General features: G+C 41.1%; 1 protein-coding gene across 7 annotated transcripts in view; it reads left to right on the plus strand.

Moving 5' to 3' along the window:
- Positions 1–12,463, plus strand: part of LOC147111119 (serine/threonine-protein kinase WNK2-like) — a 204,809-nt gene that overhangs the window by 92,325 nt on the left and 100,021 nt on the right. For all 7 annotated transcript variants that reach the window (XM_086001680.1, XM_086001682.1, XM_086001683.1 and 4 more), the window contains exons 5-7: positions 3,159–3,247; positions 5,671–5,890; positions 10,005–10,281. In XM_086001680.1, coding sequence (XP_085857806.1) covers positions 3,159–3,247; positions 5,671–5,890; positions 10,005–10,281 — 586 coding nt within the window. The remainder of the gene's footprint in view (positions 1–3,158; positions 3,248–5,670; positions 5,891–10,004; positions 10,282–12,463) is intronic.

Here is a 12,463-nt window from a genome sequence, read left to right on the forward strand (position 1 = left end):
AACCTTTCGATATGCTAAGTAGAATAGAGAAATAGTACTTCACGTGGAAATTCCTCCTCCTGTATGTTACTATTGAATCTGCTTCCACCATTCTTTCAGACATTGCATTCTAGATCATAACAACTTACAGGAAACTTTCGATTTACCGGCACCTAAATAACCGGAAATCTCGGTTAACCGGCAAAATTCAGGAGTAGGTTCAGGTAAGTTTTACTTCATATTGTACTTGCCTTCTTCGGTCTGTTGCTGTGCAAGGGTGTGGCTGCAGCTGTTGCTAAGCTACAGAGACGCTTGGAACTTGTGGCCATTGTTCTGAACCTGTTGCTAAGCAACAGGGTTTGTTGCTTTATACGGAGCTCTCATCTCTCCGTATCTTTTACTATAGCTTTCGGTTATCCGGAATTTTTGATGAACCGGCACCACGTCGGTCCTGTCGGTGCCGGATAAAAAAAAGTTTCCTGTACTATGTTTTAAAAAAAAAAAAAAAAAAAAGTTTCCTCTGGTTACTGGCCCTTCTGCCACTGGAAACTGGTTTTGGTAAACAAGGAGAAACTTTCATAATTGCGAACACTTCTATCAAATCTCCACTTAACCTTCTCTGCTCTAAGGAGAACACCCCTAGCTTCTCCAATCTCTCCACATAACTGAAGTCCCTCATCCCTGGTACCATTCTAGTAAATCTCCTCTGCACCCTCTCCAAGGCCTTGACATCCTTCCTAAAGTGTGGTGCCCAGAATTGGACACAATACTCCAGCTGAGGCCTAACCAGTGTTTTATACATGTTTAGCATAATTTGCATGCTTTTGTACTCTCTTCCTCTATATTAATAAAACCAAGGATCCTATATGCTTTATTAACAGCCTTCTCAACTTGTCCTGCCACCTTCAAAGATTTGTGTACATGCACCCCCAGGTGTCTCTGTTCCTGCACCCTCTTTAAAATTGAACCATTTAGTTCATATTGCCTCTCCTCTACCAAAATGTATCACTTCAAACTTCTTTGCGTTCAATTTCATCTGCCATGTGCCTCCATTTCACCAGTCTGTCTCTGTCTTCCTGAAGTCTGTTGCTATCCCCCTCATTGTTTACTACATTCGAGTTTTGTTTCATCTGCAAACTTTGAAATTATGCCTTGTATACCCACGTCCAAGTCATTAATGTATATCAAAATTCCCCTACATTCACCTTTTTTCTTTTGCCCCATTGTTGGTGGCAGAGCTTTCAGTCCCTCTGCCCTCCCTAAAGCCTTCTGCCACCCTACTTCTCTGTCCTTCATTAAAACCCTCTTTGACCTTGCCTTCAGTCACTTCTCTTAACCTCACTTCCATTTCTTGACATCCACTCCTCACTACTAGGGCCTTGGGACACCTTGTATGTTAAAAGTGGGCTTTAAATGTTGTTTCAGTTTCAGTTCTCTGCTAACACTGACATGATTCAAAGGTACGTCTATATAAGGTGCATGGGAATTTTACCTCCATCTGGGTGCAAAGCCAAGTTTATAATCTACATCTAATGCACAGGCTAAACAGTATAATACTTGTAGAGGTGATCTTGCGCACCTCGTGGCTTCAGTATGCCTGAGTTCCACAGCCGGAAACCACTTGAATTGATGCAAAAGTTGTAACATGATGGCACTAAATTGAATCCTCATCTTCACTCTCCTAGAAGGGGCATTTTTGTTTAGAACCCAGGTGAAAAAATGGTGGGAGTCACTTTCTAAAACTATTTAAGTATGTTTCTTGGTCAATAAGGAAGTACTTCAGGTCTTCATGAGCTTAATTTTGGTAGCCTCTATCTTGAAAATAGGTTATCAGTTGATGCAGGAGACGATATTGGCTTGAGATGGAAAGTAACTTTGCATTATCAAAGCTATAAATAAAAGCAAATTAAAGTTCATATCCATGCCAAAGGACTTGATTGCAAAATCGCATAACGTGCAAACAAGTGCCAAGTAGAATGCCAGTGCAATTATTGGACTTGAGCAGTCTGATGGTGAGCTCCCAAAGTATAAACTGTGGATATGCTCAAGGCAATGAAATAAAATGTAAACGAAAGTACTTCACTATACCAAATGTTACAAAGATAACAAGTTAAAAGAGGAAAACTAGCAAATATTTAACAATCAATGGTCAATTAATAAGCAAAGAGAAGAATCTTGCACTGTTTTGTGTGCTGATATAGCTATATACTGTATAGCAATATGTACTCAACAGCATTTACAGGCAGGTATATTGACTGCATAGTTGTGCAGATTTGTACAGTAATTTAACAAGTTTCAGGTCTAGGGGAGGCACTGATGGGAGCAACTCGGCCAGACAAAGATTATCCTGTCTTTAGTGTTTTTGAATTGGGTTATTTATCCTGTACACCTGGAGATCAATAGTGTTCTGACTGGCAAGAATCCATTCCTCCCTCTGTAGGGGTGTGTTGTTGAGTTTGTGAGATGGGGTCAGGGGACCTACAATAGGTGACCTATTGTACTTTTCTCCATAAAGTGAGCCAGACAGCTTGCAATACAGCCTCTTCCTGGATCTGAGAAAAGATCACTTGGTGTCGCTGACGTCCCAGAGGTGCTTAATTCACATGTTAGTGACGGGAGGATTAAAGTTTTGTTACAGTGAATGAAGTATGTTTTCATTCAAAATAATATAATATATATATGCTTTGAGTTTCTGCTGGAAAATTGATAGCTAACCAATAAGCATATTTTGCAGTTGTCACATTTTCTAGGGCACCAATGTGCGAGATATAGCACATGGTTTTTTATGTAGTAATTTGTGTTTTGGCTTTTTAAATTTATTTTTCCACGTTTAGTTTTTTTTTACTTATTCAACTTTTTGCCAACAAAATATTCATTTGAAGTTCCATCTCGTCTACGCGCATCTAAAAATGGAAAGTGTTATTGTAAAGAAGTATTCCCTTTGAAACAAGATCATTTTAGTGAATTACTAATTTTACTGTAGTAATACTAAAATAATGGAGTTCAATGCAATTTGAGGATACCAACAATTATGGAGAATCCACACTTAAGAAACTATACTCTACTGTTTGAAATTTCTGTTGATTTTGGTAGTTGATCTTGAATGCTTTGGATAATATTTCTCTGAGATTAAATAGTAAAAGTCACTAAGTTTGTGCAACTTTGTTCTAAATTTTCAGGGTGTAAAACCAGCAAGTTTTGGCAAGGTCACAGATCCAGAAATAAAAGAGATCATTGGAGAATGCATCTGCCAAAATAAAGAAGAAAGGTTTGTAACAAAATCATGAACAAGAGTATAATTGCAAAATACTTTGTCAGACCTGATAACTGATTACTATATATTAACAAGGCATTTGCAGTAAATGTTCTTTAGCCAGTTATCAGTGGGTCCTTGACTTAGTTTACAAAGTGTTTTTTTTGCCTTTAATATTTATTATTAAAGAACAATATACTGTATTCAACATGGAATGGTGCAATGCAACATTTATGTCCCGTATTAATCATGTGTATGAATACTCTGATTTAACAAATTTGGGAGTACTTTTTGGTTATTTGTGTTGAATTTAGTCAAGTAGTTCATCCACAAAGCATTAAACATACTTTTCCCCAATAAACTCAGTTGTTTTGCTTGTATAATAACATTTTTAACTGGTTTTATAGCTTCTGTAAAGTCAGAATTTTTTTTAAAGTTTAACTCTTGACAAGAATGTAAAGGTTTTAGCACATCTGAAATCTGAAGTACAGCTGCAAAGAGAATAAACATAAGGGGGTGGAGTTTCCACTCGTTTTTTCAGTGCAATTCGCATGAAATTGACATAACCCATGCAAAAGATGGTGGAATTTTAAGTGCAAATTATGTCCAGCGCAAATAGTTTCTGCGTTTTTTTTTTTCCCGCTAGTCTTTTTAAAGTCGCGCTAGAAGCCGGCCCCGTCCATAAAACTGGCCATGCCCCCAGCTTCAATTCTCTAATTTCTTCACTACATTTTCCTTTCTGCCCCTGCAGTAGATCAGTATGGCTAATTATATAGGATATACGGCACAGAAACAGGCCATTCGACCCAACCAGTTTATGCTCCACACGAGCCTCCTCCAGTCTTTCCACATCTAAATCTATCAGCATAACCCTTGATTTCCTTCTCCCTCAAATGCTTATCTAGCCTCCCCTTAAATGCCTCTATACTATTTGCTTCAGCCACTCCCTGCGGTAGCGAGTTCCACATTCTCACCACTCTTTGGGTAAAGAAGTTTCTTCTGAATTCCCTATTGGATTTCTTGGTGACTATCTTATATTGATGGCCTCTAGTTATGCTCTTCCCCGCAAGTGGAAACATTCTCTCTCTATCCACTCTCAACATTTGTCATAATTTTAAAGACCTCTATTAGGTCACCCCTCAGCTTTTTTTTCCCCAAGAGAAAAGAGACCCAGCCTGTTCATCCTTTCCTGATATGTATACCCACACCTTTCTGGTATCATCCTTGTAAATCTTCTCTCTATCCTTTTTATAATATAGCGACCAGAACTGTATGCAGTACTCTAAGTGTGGTCTAACCAAGGTTCGATACAGGTTTAGCATAACTTCCCTACTTTTCAATTCTATCCCTCTAGAAATAAACCCTAGTGTTTGGTTTGCTTTTTTTATGGCCTTGCTAACCTGTGTTGCAACTTTTAGTGATTTGTGTATTTGTACTTCTAGATCCCTTTGTTCCTTAACCCCACCTAGACTCGAACCCCACCTAGACTCGCACCCTCCAAGTGATGTGACCTCCCTATTCTTCCTACCAAAATGTAATACCTCACATTTATGTGTTGAATTTCATTTGCCAATTATATGCTCATTCTGCAAATTTATTAATGTCCCTCTGTCCCTCTGTAACTTGTTGCAGTCCTCCTCAGTATTGACTATCCCCTGCAATTTGGTGTCATCCGCAAATTTAGAAATTGTGTTTTTGATTCCTAAGTCTAAATCGTTAATGTAAATTGTGAACAGCAATGGTCCCAGCACTGATCCTTGTTGAACACCATTACCCACCTTCTGCCACTATGAATAGCTACCCTTTACTCCTACTTCTCTGCTTTCTGTCCTGAAGCCAGCCAGCAATCCATTCTACCACTTGTCCCCTGACTCTGCATTCTCTGACCTTGTTCATCAGTCTATTATGGGGTACCTTATTGAAGGCCTTTTGAAAATCCAGATAAATTACATCTACTGCATTACCCTTGTTGGATTGACACCAATGTTCCCTGTAAGCTGCGCGGCGCTCCAGGGAACACGTGCAGTCGGCTTTTCGAAGTAAAAACCATGCATGCGCAGTATTTTGAATGACCTGTGCAGAGCCAAAAAAAATTACAAGGAACATTCATTGACACGGTGATTAAAAACGCTGATTTTTTTGTGATGGAACCATTTTCAGCTGTATTAATCAAACTGCACCAAATTAACACACTTAAATATATCGAGGAATGTTTTTTTAAAGCAAAATTAAAAAAGAAATACGTTCCAAATCACTATCTGATTGCACTGGTTCATGGCAGATTTTGCATTTGGCGATATGCAAATGAGTTTGAGCAGAAACTCAGGTGGGGGGGAGCACTTCTCAAAACTGACGCAATTTGCGCCCCGATTGCCGATTGTGCTCAAAGCAGAAACTCTACCTCAAGCTGAATAATTGACTGTTGCATTGTTTTCCAGATATGCTATAAAGGATCTATTAAATCATGCATTCTTTGCGGAGGGCACTGGGGTAAGGGTTGAACTTGCTGAAGAAGATGATGGGAAAAAAAGTTCAATAGCAATGAGACTCTGGGTTGAAGATCCTAAGAAGCTGAAGGGCAAGCCCAAAGACAATGGGGCTATTGAGTTCAGTTTTGACTTGAATAAAGACAATCCTGATGATGTTGCACAAGAAATGGTAAGATTCATATACTAATATTAATGCAAGGTAAAGCTTGGTTAGAAATGGAAAAAATAACTTGAATTTATATAGTGCCTCGTCACATTCATGGAACATCCCAAAGCATTTTACAAGGACTGGATTACTTTTGAAATGCAATCACTATTGTTATGCAGGCAAATGCACCAGATCCCACAATTAGAAAATGAATGAATGGTTGATCTGTTTTTGGTGGTGGTTAAGGGAGGAATGTGGGTTAAGACACCAGAAGAACTCTTTACTATTCTTTGAATAGGCAGTTCTTGTCTCCTCCAGAAAAGGGAGTCTCCAACAATGCAGCACCCCCTTCAGCACTGCACTAAAATGTCAGCCTGGATTATGTACTCAAGTCCATAATGGGGCTTGAATTCGCAACCTTCTGACAGAGACAGGAGTATTACCAATAGAGCCAACCTGATACCTAATACACCCTGAGTAACAAAGGTATGTGGTTTAAAAAGCTCTATCCCGAATTAACAAGTTGTTTTTATAGTCTGCCAAGATGATGCATGGATTGCTTGCGTCTTCACTTTCTTATCCCTTTTGAATGTTCCAACCGTCCACACACACAGTTCCTGTGCTTAGCCAAGATGCTGATGGGGATGTTTCTCTGCAGGGCAAGAGAGTTTGCTCTCTCACTTCAAGCAGTTTTAATAGAGACGTTTGAGGAGGTTATCTGCTTGGATCTGTGGGCATCGATGGCCTACAGAGTGAAAAGGTGTGGTGAAGAAAAATGCCCTGTCAAGGGGGAGATCACCAACCTTAAACAATCAGTTTGTATCTGTTTAAAATTGAATTGTTCAACACTGCATTTGCTGGAAAAGAATCTGAAATCCAAGCTTCCTTTAAAGCACAGCAGTCCAGTTTGCTGGATCAAGGTCTGGTGCAAGTAAAAGCTTGATTTGGGAAAAGCTACATTCTCTAGCATGGAGAGCTAGGATTCCCAAAGCCCTGTCTATTAAACTAGCCACTTCTATATCTTTGGAGCTAGTGTACTATGGCTTAGCTATTTCAGTTAGATCTGGCTTAGCTATTTCAGTTAGCTCTAACAGTCAGTGGCAATCACATTGGAGCAGAAAGCAGCAAGTGTCTCCACAAAAAGGGTCACTAACAAACCCTGCTAGCTACACATCAGTACTCTCACTGTCAACTGTGTCAAAGCTAATGGAAATCATAGACAGTGAATGAGAAGCTCTTTAAATGTCTCATAGCATTGTTAGAGGATGGTTTTTATTTATAATTAGCTCTTGTATCTACTCCTCAAATCAATAAGGTTCTTGCACGTTGAGGTCGGTGTTCATAGTTTATTAAGTATAGATTACTAAGCATGCAGTACATGCAGTCATACTTAACCTACTCTTAGCAGATAGTACTTAAAACTAATGTTCCCTGTAATTATTTTTCGGTGCACGGCCCATTTAAATTTTGCACGTGTGGTTTTTACAATGCAAAAGCCGGTGCGCGGTCTGTGTGGGGCCTCAGACACTGTATCTGCGTAGTTGCACAGCTTCGAGGGAACATTGCTTACAGCCACACCAGGACATGGATAGGTGGAGACTTAAACGTGTCACAATTCTGAGCTCTGCAAACAGGTTGGCCAGGTCAAACCTTTTTCAAATCCAAGTTTTCTGAACAAACTGCCACCTTTTTATATATTTCTCTCACAACCCCCCCACCCCGGCCAGGTGACAAGCCACACGTTTCTGCACTACATTTTTATACAAAGTTAAAATACAACTCCGTATATGAAGTATTTAATTGAACTTGTCCTTATCAATAACTTCTGTTGATAAACGAGTTTCCTTACTTAATGAGCTGTTTTTCCATTGGGCAAACGAGATTGCTATCATTCCCTTACTTTGTTATTTCATCAATATATAATTGCTATGCCACCAAGTGAAACCTTTAATTCTAATTTTGTCTTTGATTCTATATCATATCCCATTCACAGCTCATTGATGCATTCGGACACTTTGTTCATCTTTATTTTTCAAATTAAGATCAAAACACAGCATACAGAGATCCTGCCAAATTATAACGGCAGGACCTCATTATAACTTTTTCTTCCACATCCTGCCCGGCAGCCAGCCAAAATGACAGGCTGGCTGGCTGCTGGGTGGTAAAACCTGCGGCAGGACCCCACGGCCCAGAGCCGTGGACCCTTGGGAGGGTGGTCCCCGGCAATCTGGAGAAGGGAGGGAACAAGAGATTGGGGCTTGGGGGTGGGAGGGGGCAGGGCAAGGAGGTCACCGATTGCGTGAGGTAGGGAACGAGAGTTGGGGTGGTCTGCGATAGGCAGAGGGGAGGCCGAAGGCTTCATTTGAGGGGGAGCACTGCTGCTCCTTCTGGCCCACTGTAAAAGGCACTTTCCTTCTTGAGCTGGCAGCTCCTGCCTCCTATTTGCTGCCAAGCCCTGGGAAACCCACGTGGCAGTTGTTAAATTGGGCTCCCAATTGCAACACAGGAGCCTAATTTCAATATGTTAATGAAGTACCCCGCCTCTCTAGGCAGCGGGCGCATACGCGATGGGCTGGGAATGCATTCCATGTTTTAAAATTTTTAAACAGTGCCCGTCGTGGAGGAGTGAGTAAAATAATTACAGTGTAGCTTTTTGTTATAATAACCTATCCTTTTAAGTGCTTGGTAGTAAACTGTGTCATAACAAGTGTCTGCTAGAAAAGAAACCACAGAGATTGACTTTATGCTGTGGATCGAAAAGTGCATATTTTCACATTTCTGTAATGGCGCCATTGAAGCTCTCAATTTAATGAGTAGCAGGAGCCACAGTTAGTGCACAATTGTGAAACAACCAGCTAATTTCCCTCCATTTCCACACTGCATCCTCAGATATCCGCAGTTTGTTTTGCTATTAGTAGAGGTCCTGCAATTTGATTATATTTGGTCACTTAAGCAAGCCAAATTGGTGTATTCAGTTGTGGCACAAGCAGTGCTAGACAAGTGTGCATTTATATTTTTTTAAAAAACTCTACAGAGTTTGCAAATCTCGAAGAGACATGATGCACCTGAAGTCAGGTTGCATTTGGACAAGTACAGGGAATCTATTCAGTTAGGTGCAGTTGGTTAGCACTGCACAAGCATGGGAGTGAGTCTTGATTGTTGGCAGGTGATTATAAACAGGAAGTGTCAGGAAGGAGTGGGGCACATTATTTGCTGGGTGCACACAATGTTCTCTTGAGGTCGTTGCCCTAATGGGTTGGTCAAGAGACTAGTTAAGAAACTAATGATGTGAGCACTTAAGGGAGCCCAGACACTGTGCTAGATGTGCCGTTCCAGATGCAGCCTGTGGAATATCTGATTTGGCAAGCAGATGTCCTACAGGTATTTTGCCCACATTTTTATTTGGGGGAGGGCGAGAGCGGATTTTACCACAGCTGATCTTGTTGCTCACTGGGCAGCAGACTGAAGTTAATGCAGCTGGTCATAGCTTGTGTGGCCTCCAGGCTTTCTGTGCAGAATAGCCGAAGGTGGGTGTAGGACTGGAACTTGTGCACCTGTTAGGCCACAGCTGTCCAGGCAAGCTGGATTTGTTGAGTATCTGCGGGGTAAGGCCTGCCTTCATTGCTACAGGTGGAGATAGTGATGGTTAACCTTCATGCTTCTTTTCAGTTCACGATTTTACCTTTACTGATATTTAACACTGCCTTTTCACATTGTCAAGCTCAATAACTCCTTTTAATCACTATCCTCAATATACTCAGCACTCCGTTCAAATTTTGAAAAGTATTTAAGGTGGGAATGAAAGATTGTTTAAATTTTTTAAGGATATTAATGGTAGCAGCAGGTCTTTAAGTTGCTTACTTTTCAATTTTAGCCCTATCAAATGTGGAATCGTAAACTCTTCAGTTTTATATCCATGGTACGTTTTTGAACATTGTTCTATTTTGTAGTACAGGTATTATTAAAATGAATGAGCGAGATAAGTTGAGTTTGAAAGTTGAGAGCATTGGCTAAACCTGAAATTTGCAGTAATCTTGAATTGTTTTATTAATATTGTCCATCAGACACTCATGTAATTGGGAGAACATTTTTGTATATTATAACATTGAATTCAATATTGACGTTTTGGTTGCAGATTGACTCTGGCCTCTTTCAAGAATGTGATTCCAAGATTGTTGCCAAGTCAATACGAGACAGAGTAGCCTTAATTAAGTGGCGACGGGAAAGGAGTCAGCAAGTAAATGAGACTAATGCACAAAGAGAAAAAGAGGACCTGGAAAAACAGAAAAATTGTTGTCATCAAGTTGTTGGCACTCCCCAGCCAGGCCAGCAAATCCCCTCGGAACTGGAAGAGTCTGAAGTTGACCAACACGTGCGTCCGAGTCTGCTCGTCAGTGTCACATCTATTATGTGTAAGTGTAGTTATTTGATTTTGACTTTCTTTGTGTTTGAGAATGCAAATATAATAGAATCAGTCTGGGATGAATTTAATTAAGATAACCATGTTTAATAAAAGCTGACTAGATTTGCTGTTATCTAGCATTTGAGATTTATATTTGGTCATCTCCACAGAAATTCTGAAATCAGAAAGTAGTGATGTGAATTAAGTATTTTTTTCTTCCCTCCCTCTACCCCCTTTTTTATAAATAAAATAAAAATAAAGCTGCTTTAGGGACCTTAACAAGAATAATCTTGGAGAGTATAATTTGCTTCAGTTCCAACAAAACCTGACTAAATGTTAGAGTCCCTCTAACTTGCTGAGAATGCCTGTCTTCACTCAGCCTGTCATAAAGTCCCCAGTGGTTTTCATTTTAAGATTGTGATCTTTTCCATACATGACAACGTTATCTCCTTCTCCCAGAAAAGGTGTTTACTAGATACATACATATAGGCAGGGTATCTTCAAATGAGACTGACATTTCATTCGGCCCATTTCGTCAAGTTCATTCATTAATAAGATGCCAACATTAGCATTACTGTTGCTGTTTCTCAAATCTCTGTCATTCAGAGATGGTTCTCAGGTTAGTGTGGATAATATTATTCAGGCAGCTAAAAAAGCTGTAGCAGTCCATTAGATATAGAACTGTGATCCGCTGCCAAGGTGTTCAGTTTGGGCTATGCTATCTAGCTCCTCTATTGACGAGAGACAAGCTTCACTGAGAATCATCATATTTATAACCTAGTTTTAAAAACTGCTTTGGAAAGCTTCAAACTTATAACATTGGTCTCAAGATGAGTGTACTGAATAAACTGCTCAAACACACATGTACAGGACTTCTGGCCATCAATCTTCAATTCCTCCTGCCACTCCTGCATCTTCCAGGTAGTACAAATAAGGCAGTACGACTACATTCTCTACTTTTATGACTCTTCACCAATACTTACAATATATAGCTCCAACATGACATTATACCTGATTATTGGTTTATTTATCCAAAGGCACTTTTTTATGTGCTTCACATCAAGTATGAATGTTTTCAACTGGTTTGAAGTCCATTCCGTATGATTGACCCAAATTCTGTTCCTCTAAACTCTCTCCTAATTCATCAAAATAAATGTATCATTGTGCCACACTGTTGTCGTCTTCTTAGGCAGTCCCTCGGAACCGAGGTTGACTTGCTTCCACATTAAAAATGAGTTCTCGGGTGACTGATGAGTCCAACGCGGGACCTACCGTCTCTGTCACAGGTGGGGCAGATGGTGGTTGAAGGGGCGGGTGGGTGGGGTGCTTGGTTTGACGTGCGCCCTTTGTGCTGCCTGCGCTTCGCTTCCGCTTGCTTCCGGCGAAGAGACTCTAGGTGTTTGTCGTCTTCCCGGATGCTTCTCCTCCACTTTGTGCGGTCTTGGGCCAGGGATTCCCAGCTGTCGGTGGGAATGTTACACTTTTTCAAGGAGGCTTTGAGGGTGTCCTTGAAGCATTTCCTTGGCTCACCTGGGGCTCTCTTGCCGTGCTGGAGCTCAGAGTAGAGCGTTGTTTTGGGAGTCTCTTATCGGGCAATGTGACCCGTCCATCGGAGCTGATCGAGCGTGGTCAAAGCTTCGATGCTGGGGATGTTGGCCTGAGCGAGAACACGGACGTTGGTGTGCCTGTCCTGCCAATGGATTTGCAGGATCTTGTGGAGGCAGCATTGGTGGTACCTCTCCAGTGCTTTGAGGTGCCTGCTGTACATGGTCCATGTCTCTGAGGCATACAGCAGGGCGGGTATCACTGCTGCTCTGTAGACCATGAGTTTAGTGCCGGGTTTGAGGTCCTGGTCTTCAAACACACTCTTCCTCAGGCAACCGAAGGCTGCACTGGCACACTGAAGGTGGTGTTGGACTTCATCATCGACGTCTGCCCTTGTTGACAGTAGGCTCCCAACGTACGGAAAGTGGTCCACGTTGTCTAAGGCCTTGTCATGGATTTTGATCATCGGGGGGCAGTACTGTGGCGAGGGCAGGTTGGTAGAGGACCTTTGTCTTACGGATGTTTACTGTAAGGCCCATGCTCTCGTACGCTTCAGTGAAGGTGTTGACGATGGTTTGGAGTTCGACCTCTGAGTGAGCGCAGATGCAAGCATCGTCTGCATACTGTAATTCGACGACAGAGGATGG

Source organism: Somniosus microcephalus, chromosome 11, assembly GCF_052327205.1.
Source record: "Somniosus microcephalus isolate GS21.2 chromosome 11, FLI_Smic_1.0, whole genome shotgun sequence".
NCBI lineage: Eukaryota > Metazoa > Chordata > Chondrichthyes > Squaliformes > Somniosidae > Somniosus > Somniosus microcephalus.